This window comes from Fundulus heteroclitus, chromosome 14 (assembly GCF_011125445.2).
Source record: "Fundulus heteroclitus isolate FHET01 chromosome 14, MU-UCD_Fhet_4.1, whole genome shotgun sequence".
Classification (NCBI taxonomy): Eukaryota; Metazoa; Chordata; class Actinopteri; order Cyprinodontiformes; family Fundulidae; genus Fundulus; species Fundulus heteroclitus.
The window spans coordinates 26,585,253-26,603,599 of NC_046374.1; the positions used below are offsets into that span (position 1 = coordinate 26,585,253).

The following is an 18,347-nucleotide window of genomic DNA, read 5'->3' on the forward strand; positions in this document are numbered from 1 at the left end:
AGAAAGGGCTATTTATAGCCCCGTGTTACGCTCTCCACCTTGTCCCTGAGCAATCTTTGGCCCCCACCACCGCCGCCACCATGCTCCTCCACATCTCTCGCTCACTTCCCTGCCGAATGTCACTTCCATTTAGGTCAGCGGGGCTGAGATACACTTGCTCGGCGATAGCATATTAGAGGAACATGTGAGTCCCGCAGAAAAAGGGAAAGGATTTAGATCCCCGGGAACGATAGGTCAGAGAAGCCGGGGGGGGGGGATAGGTGCGTCTGGATGCGGGGGGATCTGCTCGACACAACTCCAAAGGAGGGTTTCATGTTTGTTTGTTCTCATACACCCAGACACACGCGTACGCGCCCCCGCACAGGACAAACGCACGCAGACGTAGCAATAATCATCTGTTTGTCCAGATGCTGCCCTCTAATCTCCACGGCCGACCGGAGCGCCGACAGACGGAGTCGGTAAACAGAATTAACCAACGGCGATGGGCAATCGTTGCTCCAGACTTCGCTCGGAAGGAGAGTTGTCAACGAAGACGTGGTGGGCTGTCGGCGGGCCGCGGGGCTCAGCCCGATTAGAGCTTCTCGCGGGGCGGTGGGAACGCGTGACGCGGGGGAAAATTTCCTGCCGTAAAACACGATCAACTGTTGTTGTTGTTGTTTGTACAGCTGCTGAAATAAGATAACATGTCTGTAACTTGAATTTGACACATAGACTTAATAAGATATATAGATTAAAGGAAATAGGCAATGGTGGGTTTAGGAGGGAAAATTTTCTTTCCTGGAGGAGTAACTGAGGATCTGATTTTCCTTTCAATTTTCAAACATAAAGTCTGTAATAAGTAGAACGTTTCAGTTCAGGGTTAGCCTGTCTTTATACTGACTTTTTTATGTTGGTCTCAATCTAAGGATTGAGATTTCCTAAATCTAAAACTGGGCTTTAGGAAATACCAGTTGTGTGCAGACAGGGCATGAGATTTTGACCCAATAACAACCTTGAGTGAACCGTGGTTTTAATGAAATGACGTTATTAACGCCAAAGTTCAAAGCATGAGCTGATTCTTTTACTTTAAACAGAAAACTAACAAACATCGCATTCTGTTTATAAAATAAGATTGATTATTGCTATTTTAGATATTTAGAGGTTTTAAGGTACTTCTTGTGTAGAATACCGCACATTTCAGCTGTTTCTCACAGAGTAACAAGCAGAGACGAGACGTTACAGGATATCATGAGAATGACACAATACTTTACCGGTTATTAGAGAAAAAAACCAAAATATCTACATTTTTGTTTGTTTGAAATGATGCTGCAAATGTTTCCCAGATCTCCCAGAATGTTTGATAAGGAGTCTCAAGAATATTCTTCTCCATATTTGACCAGTCTGCATGTTATAGTTTTTATGCACGTCTCAACCTAAGTGGGTCCACATACCCCCCCAAAACAAAGAAAACAGAATGTTTTATGTATATTTCAGAAATAGTGTCAAACATTTATAAATCCAAAGCTGTTTTAAAAAGTAGTCTGTGTTAATTATAGAAAATGCATATAGAGGTAAGAGATTCTGATGGTAGCCTTGAGTAAACAATGGTTTTGTGGCATTAACAGGTAGAGTTTAACCACATGTGCAAAACAACATGCCATTTTAAATAAAAAAGCAACAAAAGTCCTTTCAGCTAAGCCCTTTTAACACACCAGCTTCTCCCGCTGCTGCTGTTTTAAGGATACGTTCAGCTGACAAAGTGAGGCGATGCACGATATTCGGTTCACGAGAACTATATAGGATTTCATCAGACCTTAAGGGAAAGAAAATAGCTATACGGATTTATTTTGCTTATGCTAAGAGTAAATGTTTTTGGAAATTACAACTTGTTTTAAAGAATCTGTAATGAACATTTCAGTCCACGTTTAATCAGTCGTTGTTGTGTTTATGCTTGACTTAATCTAAGGTTGCCGTGATACTAGGAAGGCACAGAAAAGACTCTTTTTGTGCTTCACAAATAAAGATTTCAAACATCCAAAACTATGTTTAAAACAATTCAGTGTAGATGAGGCATGGCCTAATGTGCAGTTCTTATGCTATGGTAAGATGTTAAACAAATGCAGATTATTTAAATGCTCATACTTAAAACTGAAAAGCAGCACTTAATATTTTCAGCTGCTTAAAAGGTGTAAGACGTGCATGTGAGCCGACTTGGAAGAGGAAGAACGTGGGGCACTTGACAAGCGACCCAAACCCCCCCACCAACCAACCACACCCTCTGGTCTGCAAGAAATGTCCTTGGTGAGCTTAAGGTTGGGAGCTCTGCCTTAAAGGTGCATAGCACAAGTGGCGCAAATTTTGAAGTTAAATATTATTTATTTCCCACCTATGCCCTTACAATTGGCCAATGTGTAAAATTAGTTATCTTCTATTTACCGCATTTCACTCTATAGGCCCCATTAGTCAGTTTATGAGAGAGAGAGAGAGAGAGAGAGAGAGAGAGAGAGAGAGTCGGGCCGAATCCTCTGAGCAAGCGTGTGACGCGCTGGACGCTCTCATTCAAACGGTTCGAACTGTTGTTCCATTGTTACTTTTTTGAAAGTCTCAGCTGCCACTGAGGCATTAGAGAACACCGACTGTTTTGGAAGATGGACCAAAAAAGGACCAGCGACAAGGTCTTCTCAGACCTCAGCACAGACTCCACACGAGAGTTAAAAAAAAAACTATCTCTAGTGCGACGAAAAGGGCAAAATTGGACTCAGATCAGCGAAGGAACAAAACCAGAGAAAATACCGGGGCCATTTTCAAGCAATGGAGGGAGCTCCGCTCTGCCCTGGGAATGAAAAGGGACCAGCAGTTGGCTCTCTTTTTGCCACAAAGATAAGTTGCTGTGACAAAATTTGTATCCACCGAGTCGAGAGCGTGCGTTCAGCAGAAACAGTGAATCCAGTCAACTCCGCCTCAGCGCCAACCAACTACTTGATAACTCCTGATAACAATCTATGGCGTTCATGCGCTGGCTCGCTCGTCTATTTTCTGTGTCACCGGCTACCTGGGGGAGCAGTGATTCCCTTTCCACTTCAGCCTCACAGACAGCTGCTGCTGCTGCCTCATTCTCAGAATCAGAAACAGAATCAAGTTTATTGCCAAGTAGGTTTGCACCTACAAGGAATTTGACTTGGTGTTGGTGGTGCAGACAAAACAAAATAGATATATGGCTGCAAACCCCGCTGTGAAGCTTAGACCTGCCTGCAGACATGGTGGGGTTTGCAGCCAGGACCAGGGTGGCCTCGTCCTGGCTGCAAAGACAGCAGACAGTGCTGTCTATGAGACTGGCTGCAAAAGTGGAAAGGCAATCAGGTATTTAATTTATAATATCATAGTACAAAATAATATTGCTAACTTTCTTACCTCAGAAGATGTTACGCCTCTTTAAAAAAAACTGTGATGTTCTAATTGTTAGCTTTTTTTTCTCTTCTGGCATGTGCGTGCACAACACTGGTGTCATTTCAAAGTCAGCAAAAATTCTGGAAGTTGCGCAATGCACCTCTAATGGAGCAATAAGCTAAATGTCATTATTTTCAATAGAAAGCACTAAAAATAGTGATGTGAAGAACTAAAGGTGACATTTCAGATGGACTATGGTATGAAGTCACACCACTTCTCTCTGTGTTGATCTCGAGGCTCTTGTTTATGTAGCCGGGCCGGCCACACGTGCACGTACGTGCATGTGAACAGCTGCCACTCAGAGCTCAGCCCCGCCCTGCCCTAAAATACCACCGCCAGAGCAGAGCAGCGTTGGATCAACCCCCAGCAGATTAAAATGTTCTCTTGCTATCAGCATTATAAAGTTATGAGTAACTTACCTCTTCACTAGACATGTTCCTCTGAAAGCTGAGGCTGATTTGCTGTGTTTTTATCCTTTACAAATATGTCCATACGAGGCGACCCGTGAGAAGAGAAAGGAGGCGCCGGGTTGTAGCTGGAGTGAAGGTAGAGAGCGGTGTGGCTTGTCACACGTCTTGTTTTTGGTATACAGAGTCCTCAAGCACCACCTAGTGGTGAAATGCCGCTTATTGCTCCTTTAACACATTGATCTATTTGCTATCTGGTGCAGCTTAATCCATGTATAACAGGTAGAGCTGTAATGACACATCCAGCTCAGCATGATCGGGTTTATAAAAAATAAGACACGATACAATTTTGGTGCTTTTTTTTTGAGGTGGGAAAAATCGAAAAATCCATTGCTCATTTTTAAAGTTCATGAAAAGCTTCAACTAAAACAGCAACTTGTTAGTGCTTCAGACAGATTTCCACTAAAATCCCAAATATCAAGTGTTTCATTGGCGCCAGATCCTTTGCCACAAGATTTTGCTCAACGAACGAATAAATACGAAGCTGATGTTAGCTGGTCAATTCTACTGGCTAACTGCTGGTTAGCTGTAGTTTTATAACTGCGTTACCTAGTTAGGACTGACTGACTCCACACAATGATTGTCTCTTTGTTTACCAACCATGAATATTTGGTCATTCTTATAAGTGAAGGAAATGTGTAGCAGTCGTCATTTCAGCCAGCTGACCGGCTGTGCGCAGAACAGGCAGGGGAGGTGCAGCAATGTTGCTCTCTATCATTTTCTCTTGCAGCCCACTGAAGCTGTAGCAACAGTGTGACACAATGTCGGTGGTATTTTTTTAAAACCTTGGTGTACCCGGGTACCGGCAACCAGCCTTAGCCTTTTCGTCACCATCCCTCAAACGCAGCTGGCCTGCGATGATTCAGACAATCAGAGGCCAGATTTGATTGCATAATCAACCGCTCTACAGTCACTTTCCGCTATTTACCGGAGTTACAGCTTGTTTTCCTTCAGCCTGACAAACTCCTTCATGGAACAAATTAAGATTTGTGCAACACCGGCTCTTTTCTCTCGCCTCCTCAAGCGGGGCCGCAGCCGTGTCAAAAGGAGCCGTTCCAGGCTTCAGCACTAGATTACGGCCTCCTCCTCCCCCCGGAGAGTCCTGACAATGTTAATGTCAAAAGCTTGTTCTTCAGGGCACGGCCAGCGGAGCAACATGGCAGCGCGGCTCTACAGAGATGTTTGTCAAAGTAGAAACGAGGGCAGAGCAGATTTCATTAGTCGGCGATGAGGTTACAGCGTGCACGCGAGGAGGACATGGTAATCGGTTTCAGTCCGCGTGTCCTACCTGCAGGAAAAGGGTTTTACTGCCGTGTCATCTGTATCTGTCTGGTCCAACTAACCTTGCAGTCTGTCTTTTTTTTTTTTTTTTGCTCCACGTGTCTTTGTTACCGGCAGCTGCAGCCCAACATTTATGGAGATAGGATTGAGACTGAATATGTCAGGAGGGCGTGCAGAAAAAAAAACGGGAACGGTGTGTAGGTTTGGACGTGCCGGTGTGAGATCATCAAGGTATGACAAAGTTGAATAGAAATACCAATGATTCCCTGTAGCAAGATATTTAACAGGAATGCATGACAAATCTGCATAACAGGAAGGGTCAAAACTCTGTCAAGTCTGAAAGCAAATTGTAATGACTTGCTGAGGTGACCTCTGAATAAGGGACCAGCTTTCACGTCAACTTAAATGGTTAGAAAAAGAAGAAGCTGCATGTATTCAGGTCAAAGAAAATATTCCAGAGTCCTGTAAAAGTATGTGGTTTTACAGATTGACATGAGTTTCAGCTGCTGCATTTCTTGGGTCAAGCCGCTCTGGAACGACAGACTAAAGACCAAAAGGACTGGAGCTGCTTGGTCCAAAGTTATGTTCTCTGATTAAAGTAAATTTTGCATTTCCTTTGGAAATCAAGGTCCCAGAGTCTGGAGGAAGAGAGTAGAGGCACATAATCCACGTTGCTGGAGGTCCAGTGCAAAGTTTCCACAGTCAGTGATGCTTTGGGGTGCCATGTCATCTGCTGGTGTTGGTCCACTGTGTTTTCTGAGGTCCAAGGTCAACGCAGCCGTCTACCAGGAAGTTTTAGAGCACTTCATGCTCTCTGCTGCTGACCAACTTTATGGAGACGCAGATTTCATTTTCCAACAGGACTTGGCACCTGCACACAGTGCCAAAGCTACTAGTACCTGGTTCAAGGACCATGGTATTCATGTTCTTAATTGGCCAGCAAACTCATCTGACCTTAACCCCATAGAAAATCTAAGGGGTATTGTGAAGAGCAAGAGGTGATACCCCAGACCTAGCAATGCAAAAGAGCTGAAGGCCACTATCAGAGCAACCTGGGCTCTCACAACACCTGAGCGGTGCTACAGGCTGATCGACTCCATGCCACGCTGCATTGCTGCAGTAATCCAGGGAAAAGGAGCCCCAACTAGGTACTGTGCATGCTGTGCATCCTCATACTTTTCATGTTCATGCCTTTTAGTTGGCCAACAATCCTTTTTCCTCTTGCTCTTAGGTAATATTCGTATTTTCTGAGACACTAAATTTGGGGTTTTCATTAGTTGTTAGTTATAATCATCAAAATTTAAAGAAATACACATTTGAAATATATCAGTCTGTGTGTCATGAATGCATATTATATTCAAATATCATGAAAAAACCTTTTTCATGATATTCGAATTATATGATCAACACCTGTACTATACTAAATATTTGAAGCCAGTTTCAGTATTGTGTTGTTTTCTTATTTGTGAAACCCACAGATAATAAGAACCAACTAGCAGGTCCAAGGTTAATAGTTTGTACTCAAATGCCCCGACTGTTGTGAAAATGTAGAAACAAAACTAGGGTATGGTGATTCTGAGTCTGGAAACGTAACAACAAATATGTATAAGAAGCCTGAGAGCATGAAAACTACCAAAAAGCTTCCTTTATAGATCTGGTCCCAGTCAGATTATTGCAGTTACAGTGGAGCTATTATCTGTTTGATGGAACGACTTTATCCAGCTAGGCAACTCCGGTCAGAGCGTGGCCGCAGACACCAGGGAACAGTTCAAATCCGTTATAAAGAACCTGACATCTGGGAGCATTACAGATGACTCTTCAGAGTAATAAGCTGACTTTAAGATGAACGTATAAAATGGGGTGTAGCATGTAGAATGATTTTTCTATGTGGATGAAAAGCATTCTCTGTGCAGCATGTGCTCATTAACTCCCTACACACTCAGGGTAAACCTCACTAAGACCCTTCAGCACACCGTAGCTGTCCAAACGGGTGCCTGACTAAAAACACAACAGAACATCTGGTTCTAACACAGTAATGGAATTTACAACACTACAGCAAGTGAATGCTTCTCCAGTAAAATCTTAGCCTATGATTTCAATCGTTTCTTAATATGCCCATCAGATTATCGCATCGCCTTGGTTTTAATATGCTAGGGCATGGGTGTGGCACCTGCGGCTCTGCAACCATATATGGCTCTTTAGGCTCTCCATAGTGGTTATTTGTCACTTTGGCCCAAAAAGGACTTGAGAAATATTTTGTAAATGTAAAAGATAGAAGGAAAAAAACAAGCTCTATCAATTTATTTGTTTTTTTGTGCTGTATTGGGATACAATTACTACAACAGAGTGACACAAATGATACAACCAATTTTTTTCATTAGTTTTTTTCTTCTTTTGTTTTCGTTAGGCATTACAACTACATGTTCTGTATTCATTTTCCATAGTTTTACAGAATTTGATTTAAAACAATGGTTTAAAGGTGCGTAGCCACATAATTTCACTTTGTTTTCATTTATATGTCAGTAGCTCACCCTGGTTGCATATATATTTTTTATGAAAGATTATTACATCCTGCTGGCAAATTAGTTGTTATTTTTGCATTTTGTTTCCACTCAATTAGTTAGTAAATAAAGCCTTTCTTGTTTGTTTTTAATAACAGAGGAAATTCAATACTGTGCATGTGCAGCAGGGGATAAAACAAGGAAGCGGCTAACGGCTATTAGCATCTCCAAACAATGAAGAATGGTCCATGAATGGTCCAAGATCCAGTGGGGGGAAAAAACAGCAAAAAATATATGATTCAAAGACGGAAAAGACTGGAATATTGCTGAGAGTACCGTATGAACTTTGGTGTTCACTGAAGCGGACACTAAACCTGCCGAGGCTCAGATCTAACAGTAGAGTTGATTGACGTGAGTAAATGTTCTGATATGAGGCTATTAAAGTTGCTGTTAGATCAGTTTATTTAATTAATAACGGTTGGTCTTGGATCACGCCATGCAGCCGCTTTACCACGAGGCATTGCAGAGGGTCAGACTCGGTCTGGCATTATTTAATACTGTTTTATTAATTAAGCAAACAGGCATGATAGTTCTGTGATACTGTCACTAGATGGCGCCACATCCGTTTATATCTGGTCATCACGCCCGGCACTGGGACTATTTTCATCCACCATAAGGATCATCAAAATATTATCAGGATGGAGGCTTCTTGTATATAACTTTATTTCATCATGATCAAATGTTTTTTGGTCATAGTCTTTAAGCATATAACGTGGCTATATACCTTTAAGAGTCTTGTAAAGGGTAGACATTTTTCTTTGTTTTTAAAGCTACAACTTATATAATTTTTGTTATCTATTTTAACTATAAATAATAAAGAACATCTATGGTAGCTATTCATAAAACGTGTTAAGCTTTTTTTCAAAGAGGTGCATTTAATTTATTAGGAATAGGGCATAAATGTCTCTTTGAATTGTAAAGGTTGCAGATCACCGACCTAGGGGAATGACGATCAAGCATCGCCCTCCTTCACATCTGGAATTGCAGCATATGTAATTGGATGCAGCTAAGCCAGGCTGCCATGCACTTTTTGAACAAGTCAAAGGTTTTGCAGCAAGAACATTGCAACTCTGAGACATAAAATATTCCGTAATGCTATGAAATTTAAGGAAGTGCTTACAAATGTTATAGCAATGAATTAAAATTAACATTGTTTTATGATACACCATGCAGATGCTCTGTCGGCACTGACGAAATCTGCAGACAAATCTGCCAAATCAATCGCCCATATAAACACATAATTAAAACCATTCATGTTTTTAAAGAGCACCAATCTACGAGAAAACTGTGACAACTGTCAAGCTAACAGTGCTTCACCAACCTGCAGACTGAGCGCGCTTGTGATGTTTGCCTTGGGCAGTGAGACGGCCGCACTGGTAACGGCTGTCCTCTTCAGCCACTTGGAAAGCAGCTCTAGGGTCAGCAGCTTGTCCAGCCTGGCCAGATTTTCCACATGAAAGGGTAGCAGGAGCATGAGGCTGGCCTTGCCTCCCCACAGAGGCACCTCCAGAACCTGCACCATGTTGTCAACATCTTCATGGAAGCGGTACAAACCTGCAGGAGGGGTGAGGAAAGATCACAGCATTGAAGGCAGGAGCATTTTATATTTTACTGCTTGAATGCAGAAGCTCTCGGGAGACATGATTTTTCTTTGCAGTGCAATGATTCGGAGCCACTTGAGTTCTCATTGTTCAGCTCAGCTGAAGTCAAACAGGAAGCGAGACGTTCAGCTGGGGCCATAGAGTGAGCTACGTTTCTCCCAAATTGATAACGACGTTGTAGAAATAGCATTAAAATGAGCACAATGCATCTTTTTGACATCTTTTACTGCTTTAATGGCAGAAATTCACTCTGCCTTGTTGTTGTTTGAAGACGATCCATAAAATATAAAGAGCCTGCTTAATAAATCATAAGGTGCACAGTGATAAATGGGAAGGAAGTTGATCGGACCTTACAGAAGCTGAATCCCTTTTAGTTGCGGTTATTTAGCATCAAAAAACACCCAAACGCATGCTTATATATTTTTTATTTTTTTACCTGCTCTGTGCATCATAACCACTTTGGTGTATTTCTTGCCCAAGAAGGTACGGCGATCAGTGCTCTCCTCGCTCAACTCCCTCTCCCACAGCCCTGAACACACAGACATTTTTAAACACAGAAAAAAAAAAATGAAAAGGTTGCAAGAAAATCATCATGCGCTGAAAGTTGTGGCTGATTAAAGACACTCAAAAGGACAAGACATCTCTAAGAATACATGCGGGCCTCGTACAGTGACACAGAACATGAATTATCGATTATTTACAACCAATTAAACAATGTAAACCCCTCCCAAAGCTGCTGAGTCGGAGAGGCTTGCAGAGGCTGTTATAGAGTCCAGAAGGCCACTGTGTACTGTTCATTGTCCGACACGTCCCACTTGGCCTCGCTAACCCCCCACCCCCCCCCCCACCCCAACCCCGACAGCTGTCAGTTTAAGAGGGGCTGAGAGCAGTGGAATTACTGTTGTAATAACCTCAAAACACACTCTCAAAGCCATTGGAGCATCGCTTTGTGTGTGTGTGTGTGTGTGTGTGTGTGTGTGTGTGTGTGTGTGTGTGTGTGTGTGTGTGTGTGTGTGTGTGTGAAGGCTGAAGAAATTATGACCATTTGGGCCTTTGTGAATGACACTTTAGACAGGCTTTGGCAACAACAAGCGATGACTCATTACTGATTAATCTTTTGGAAAAATCTTCACTCTCAGCACACAATACTGCTGCTGCGAAAACAGGTCCAAAAAGAAAAAGTGACAGTTTGAGAACTTATGATGATTAAAGACTTTTGATTAAAAAAAAAAGGAGTGTGCTGCTTTATGTTTTGTTCGTATTGTTGATTATCGATTTGATCTGAAGGCAAAAAGCACCCAAGGTGACATCTGTAGATTGAAGTACTTGAAAAAAAAGACTGAGAGGAAGGTTTACGTCGTCTAAACTTAGCTCTTTATAGAAAAAGAAAACTGAAAACTTCAAAGGACTAAACAATGTTGCATCAAGAGAAATAAATAATAACTAGAAATTAAACTAAAACAAAGAGAGAGAATGTAGGTAGGAGACAATCTGAGAGTGATAACAAGCCCTTTGAATTGAAGAAGCCTCATATTTAAATCTATTTTTCTTTGTTCGCTCATCACACATGTCATGTTTTGATGTTTCAATAGCAAATTTGTACAACAAAAAGAAAACAATGAGAATAGAAATTGTAACATTTTGGAAGTCAACATTAACCCTTTTGATTGAAACTACCCCCGCACATCCAAGGTGATATGTTTACCACCAATACCTGGTGATGCAAATTCTACACATACCGAAGATCACAGTGGAAGTCCTTTGCTGCCATCTATGGGTCAGATTTATGCCCAGCTATGCCTAAATTAAACTAACTACATTACTGTCACACTAGTATATTAAAATCATTTAGTGTTAATGGCTGCAGAAAGTGTGTGGTCAAGGTGTAACTTCCTCAGGGAGATTGGCCCAAGTATTAGTGGGGGTTAATGTATGTATTTGATCCTGTATGTATAATATTGACCCTGTGTGGATTAGAGAAAATGCACCTCAAATTTAAACTTGTGGACCTTATTGTTGTTTTTAAGAATCATTTATTTTTTTTCCTGTTTCATGATATAACCCTTGAAAGACAACGGTTAACTAAAAAAAAAAAAAATTTAAAGCAGATTAAAAAAAAAGTTAAATGTAATGTAAAAAAATTATTGACATTCATGCACATAATTAGTGCATAAAAAATGTAAGTCTGAAAAAGTGCTTGAACTTTAAATAGAAGTCCAGACTAAAATCTATTAGAGCTACCACATTTTCTTTCAACTTTTGATTGCACGGCAAAGTGGGATTTCAGAAGCTATTATTTTAGGATAAATATGCAGGGACTTGTTTCCCTCCATGTTGTCGCATTGCCTTGTGTAACTGTGTCTCTCCTGTTCCTTTCATGGTATTATTTTATACCGCTGTCACCGACGTTGCTCTCCAACAAAACAAATCCTGAATTAATTAAGCAGCATGTACAAGAACTCCCAAAATAAGCCTTTAAACACCAATATTTCCCTCCCAACCACATATGTCAATGTCTCTTATTTTACTATTCTTTGTTTGTTTCACCCCTTAATTTAACACAAACTAATTCAACCAATGTCTAAATGTCTTCAATCCATCCAGGCATCTTATTCTAATCTTTTCCGCCTGTCTTCTGGCTCCGTTTTAAACAAAAATAACACCAACCATTGTTCTAATTGTTGATCTGTGGCTTGGCCACTCCAAAACAAATGTTTTATTCTCTTTTTTTCACCAATCAGTAAACACAATGTAGCTGAACTGCTAAGCAACAGCATGTTCAGTGTGGAAGTTGCAGCTGAGTTAAGAAGAATCAAAGATGCCTGTGCAAATTCTCAGTTATCCAGGTCATCGCAACAGCAAACAGACTTAAATCGGAGGCAACCAGACTTTGGCTCAGTTCTTTCTGAAAATGTTTCGACACCTATCCAGGAGTCTTTCTCATTTCTGGTGGTTCGCACCTGAGCAAGTGTTGCGCTTCCGTTTTTAAGAACATGGAAGCACATTCTAAGTCAAATCCAAATCAAGAATCATTTCAATCATATCTCTATCTCTATGTATTAAAAAAGCACGACAAACAAAAGATATACACAGGCTTCATGTAGATTGTATCTTAAAAATGACCACTGTCCAGCACTGGGCACACTGTCATCCTGGTAAAACATAGTGGTGGCAGCATCACGTAGTGGGAATAGTTCTTTTTTTCAGCATGGAATATGAATAATTCATAGGACGATGGATCGATCTAAATACAGGGGAATCCTGGGAAAAAAGATCTACCAGAGGCTGGAAAACACTTCAGAGTGGAGCGGAGGTTCACCTTGCAGTGGGACAACGACGCTCAACGTTCAGCCGGAGCTGCAATGCTTTAGAACAAAGCATATCCATGTGTTAGACTGGCCCTGTCAAAATCCAGATCTAAATTCTATAGAAATATTGAACTTTGAGTTTGAGGTTTTTGCAAAAATAATACAGTATTTTTGAAAATATAAGGCATACTCAAAATGTGATGGTGTGCTTTATATATGTTTAGCGTTGTACTTACTAATCTAAGCTCAAAAATCTGTTAAAATGTACGAGTACGACTTTGGTAAGCAAAAAGCCGCTCCGCTCAATGGATATTCGGAGCATTACGGTACACTGTGTCACTACCTGATCGGACCACTGAGCTGTCTACAAGACTGCCTGACTGTAATGTCTAAACTAGAAGTGCATTCATGTAAGGCAGCCCACATACTCGGTAAGCGGGTACTCGAAGTGCACTTAAGACGTATTCTGCGTGGCCGCCGCGCATACATGGACATGTTAATTCACTGTGTGCCTTACGGTCTGAAAAATACGGTAATACAAATTTATAAAACATTGACTCATGAAGGATGAATAAAAACGCACATAAGGCTTTTCAGTTTATTTGAAAAAACTAAAATAATTGGAAAACGATGTATAATTTTCCCTACACTTCACAGTTATGCACTACTTAAAGCTAGAGTCTGCGATTTTTCCGGAAATTTCTCCAAGTTACCTTCCTCTTCAACTCTTCAGGGTGTTCATGTGAAATAAAATCTCCCAAATCCACTCTGGTCTTATTTCTTTCGACTGAGTCCTTCCCATTCTTCCCATAAACACGAATGTGGTTCGCCTCTTGCGACTCTCAGTCAATTTCAAAGCCTACTGTGAGGGCAGCGGAGCTACAATGAACGGCTAACTGCTAAGCTAACCGCTAAGCTAACCGGATACATAAACACTAGCAGTGCCCTACACTTTGGACCAAACAGCAAAGATTGGTTATCATTTTAACAGGCCTGCAGCTCCCACAGAGAATTATTTTTTAGTCTCCTTTTTGTGAATACATAATGTATTCACTACTTTCAGGATGGAAGGATGATTTTACCCAGAATAACAAAGAGTGTTTCTGAACAGGATTACCAGCTATAGCTTTAGCTGTATCGATTCATCTCTCCAAATCCCAGTAAAAACACTGAAGTTTGAGGTTTTAATGTGACAAAAGGTAAACGAGTTCAAGGAGCATGAAGACTTGCAAGGCTTTGTACAAAATAATTTTGTGTATCTTTTATCAAACAACTGAACAAACCTAATTATAAAAGCAAGGACATGTTTAGGTTTCCTTGATACAACAGAAAACTAATTAACTACATGGTTGTCCACATTTCTGCATGAAATATGTCGCTTTATGGTCCATGTATTTATCACATTTCTACTTAACTCAAAGCAAGAATTGTGGAAATGAACATTATGTCTGTCGATGCAGAAAGTAGATACACAACTTCCTTAAATTAGAATATCCATTTCTAGGTGGCTTGCACGTCAAATGAAAAGTACCTTTTGATAAAAAAATACACAACATTCAAGCTGCGATTCCTGCATGATGTTATTGGTCTGATGTAATCTTCTAATCTTGAATGTTGTGTTTTTATCAGCTGAAAGTGTGGGGGGGAGGAATCATAATTAACAGAAATAAAGACTTTAAAACATCATCAGTCAGTGTTTATCTGTATAATGTGTTTCCCTTGGTGAACTGAGTTACTTAAATTAACTGTTCAGTAGTATTCTAACTTATTGAATGTGACTGTAGTTGTTTTGACAGGACCTGATCTGCCGATAAATTGGAAAACTGACAGATTCTGATCACGGGCCAATTAACTGTTGCAGCACTGGAAAAATCTGAACTAGCCTAGAAAACTGATCGGTACATCTCCACAGTTAACATCTCATCACTACATGGCTCTAGTTATACCCTGAATTCAACTTTTTAAACTTTACATACAGCAGAAAGCAGAACAGATGGCAAATGGCTTTTTTTAAATCTCCTCTTCAAGTTTTAGCTAAAGGAAAGCTGGCACCTTGTCAGAGGACGATGCCCAATCACTGCCATCACTAATTTGGGAGCCTGAAAATCAAAACCAAATAAAAAAAATAAAAAAAGAAGCAGCTAGTGGGAGCAAGATGCAAACTATCGACTACTTTTAAATTGCGAATCAACACAATAGGAATCCAATTTTCTGTAATCTACTTGGTGAGGCGTCATGGTCGGAATAATCTAATTTATACATTTTCAACCACAAAATTAATGAACCAACGAGGGCTGCTGCACAGGAAAGAAAAAAAAAGAAAAACTAATTTCATAATAGAGTCGAATCATCAAACAAAGCAAAATTAATTAAGCTGCTTATCAATGCTTACTTTGTTTAGAGAATGTTGTTTTGGAGGGGGTTCTCAACGTGTGCCCACTTCAGCCGCCGTTTCCTAATAAAAGGAAAACCTGCAGGGGCAAAACAGCTGCAGATAGACGCAGATAAGGACACGGACTGGGGACGAGTGGAGAGAAGGAGGAGGGCCGGCGGGGAGATAAGGCCGTCTGATAAATAACGACAAAAGCAAGAGAAACAGGGAGGACACGGCACAATGAGAACAAACGTAACTGAAGAAAATGTTTAACACCTCATCAGATTTTCCAGAGGAAGCAAACAGGAGGCGTTTCATTGGGACATTCGCTTTGGGATTGAGCTCCTTAAAAGGTTGTCACGAAAACGGACAATGGGCCCGTTTTTGTTTGACTAATAGAGAAAAATTCCCACAGCCCCCTCGAAAAAAAAAGAACATTTTTACCTTTAATGATGCATCTCTGCCGCTACAATGAAGCGCCAATAAGGATTAGATGGATGCGTTTTGGGAATGCGGCTATTAAATCACAGATGGAGGTTCTGAGGGACTGGATCGAAGCCGAAACAATGACAACTTTCCACCACTGCAGCCTGCCACAAAAGAACAGAGCCGAGCTGTGCCGTGACAGACTTGGAGCGCTACGAGCGCAGATGTTAGGCATGACGATGAGGCAGAGGGTCCGGACACTTGTTACTCAATTATTTAAGACGACACATCACCCCCACCCACGCTACCGCCAGCCGCCGCCAAAGGAAGATGAATTAGCTCTTAGCGACTAACCCCAGAATCATCTTTTATCCGCTGCGTCCACCAGCTGGAGTCCAATGCATCAAGGATGCGCACTTGGTGCGCAGGTGGCCATGCTGGCACGCGGCCTTGCAGAGGGTACGTTGCAGTCTGAACGGGAGAAAAATGGTGCCATGCTCACACGCAAAGTTTTCTCTTCTTCATTCAGAGCAGCGAGCGAGTCCAAAATGAACAGATTGGATAACTCAAAATGACTCTGCTCGGTGCAGAAACGATCCAGTGTTTCGTGTCTGTATCATCCAAACAATTATGTAACTGGAGATCCGCCCAGATCCACGGTATAGAATTGGTTTAGTAGGGCTGCAAACCAGTTGAGTCGGGCTTGTTTTTTTTTTACTCAGCCCCTCTGAGTCGACACTTTGTAGAACCGCCGTTCGCTCCGATCAGAGCAGTGATCCCCAACCTCATTCGTCTGGTTAAACGTCAGGCGACGTTTTCCCAGACCGGCTTTAAAGGTGTGGCGGATAAATACGACAAAACAAAACGGTACCAAACATTTTCTAAATACAATAATACTGTATAAATATTTACTAGCAATGTCAATCAGCTTGAGCCTCTGCAATAAGAGGGTCCCATCGGGGGGTGATGGGAGACGATGACACAAGTGGTTCCTTATGTCCAGTCTACTCTGCAATTTTATTTTTCTTCATTGCGACGATCCTGACACACTTTTAATGCCGCCATTATTCCACAGCCTCTCCTAGAAGTTCATGGCAAATGTCTTTAGTGGCATACAAGATCAAGTCTTCACCCTTAGTGAATGGCTTGTTAGCCTCGGCATTACAGTCAGCCACCAGGTACGACGCTATCAGTGCATTCTTAGGGCTGGGCAAGTTAACGCGTTAATTTCGCGTTAATTCATTAGACTATTAACGGCGATATTTATTTTATCGCGCATTAACGCATGTTGCTCAAATGCTTTCAGTCAGTGTCAGTCAGCACGCGCGCTGACTGCAGGGCGCTGTCACGGAAGCACTCTCCCGCCCCCCCTCCCCTCTCGTACATGGCTCAGCGGCGCCAGCCAATCAGCACGCAGGCTCAGCCTGGCCCGCGCACTCAGCTCTCACACAAACTTCAGCGCCATCTGACAAACTTAAAGAAACAGCTGAGAGAGACCGCAGCAGCGAAAAAACATGAACAGGGAAGTAGCACCGTTTGGCTTTATTTTAATACCGTAAATGAAATCAAGCTGTATGTTTTGTAAAAAGCCGGTTCATTTTAGTGGAAACACAACAAATTTATCTAAGCACGTGAAAAAACATGAAAACATCGAGCCCCAGAAACGGAGAGAGGAGACAAAACTTCTCTCATTGCCCCGACAGACCCACAGACTGACGTCTCTGACTGAGGCGTTTCAGTCCTCCAGGGAACATCCAGGTAGATCAGTGGATGGATGGATGGATGGATGGATGGATGGATGGATGGATGTTACTGAAGCCCACACATAACATGTAATTAAGACCTTGAAAGAACCCAGTACATATATTAAAAAGTGTTATTTAAGATAAGATAACATTAGCTAATCCTTTTTTTATCCCACGACGGGAAAATTTATAGGATTAAAGCAACAGGCAGGTGCACACAACACAGACAAAATTACATAAGGATTGAAATATATAAGAGGTGGATTAGCGAAAAAACACTGAACATAACATTATTATTATTATTATTATTATTATTATTATTTAATTGTAATAATAAAATAAAAACCACAAAACCCAAAAGATCAACAGTTTCATGATACATCAAGCTTAGGGACTGGCTAATATACAGCAGGTCAAAAAAGGCCATATTTTGGCTGCAGTGCTTGCTATTCTCTTATGAAGAAAAGATCAACTAGTGCACTAAATTCAATAGATGGGTTGAAAATATCCTGTATAAAATAAGTGCTACAAATGTTACAACACTTTTGTTCATATGGCAGCAGAACATTAAAATAAAAGTGCTTTTTACACTACTTTTGAATTCATTCTTGGAGTTTGTAAATACAATGCGATTAATCGCGATTAATCGCGGTTAATCAGGGCGATTAATCGCGATTAAATATTTTAATCGTTGCCCAGCCCTATGCATTCTATAAATTTCTTTACCTTTATAGAGGGTCAAGTATTTACTAATGGTTCTTCTCTTTGTTTTCATAGAACCAGTTTAGAACCAGCTTCAGAAGAAGCCCTGCTCAAGGGCATAATGCCATACATTTAGGGAATCAGAAAACATCTAAACCAGCCATAGCTGTGGAATTGAGAAGAAATACACCATCAGTCTAAGTTTATCTGGGAGAATTGACAGTGTTCCAGAAAATCAAAAGATAATTTTAATGGAGACGTTTTTTGCTTTTCCTTTACTCTTACCACCCTGACAAACTACTTTTTAAAGACCAAGATTCCCCAACCTTACCCTTTGTCTACATGACAACCCCCCCCCCCCCCCCCCCCCACCCCTCAGTGTGGCCCTGTATCAGGAACTTGTTAGGGTTAAGGTGCGGGCCAAGGTTGAAACCGGACTGACCCTTGCAGACAAAA

General features: G+C 41.3%; 1 protein-coding gene across 1 annotated transcript in view; it reads right to left on the reverse strand.

Annotated features, from left to right (window-relative positions):
• serpinh2 (serine (or cysteine) peptidase inhibitor, clade H, member 2) overlaps positions 1-18,347 on the reverse strand; it is a 40,068-nt gene that overhangs the window by 17,267 nt on the left and 4,454 nt on the right. Inside the window, exons 3-4 of the mRNA XM_036146629.1 lie at positions 9,773-9,865; positions 9,057-9,289 (exon numbers count right to left, since the gene is read on the reverse strand). Coding sequence (XP_036002522.1) covers positions 9,057-9,289; positions 9,773-9,865 — 326 coding nt within the window. The remainder of the gene's footprint in view (positions 1-9,056; positions 9,290-9,772; positions 9,866-18,347) is intronic.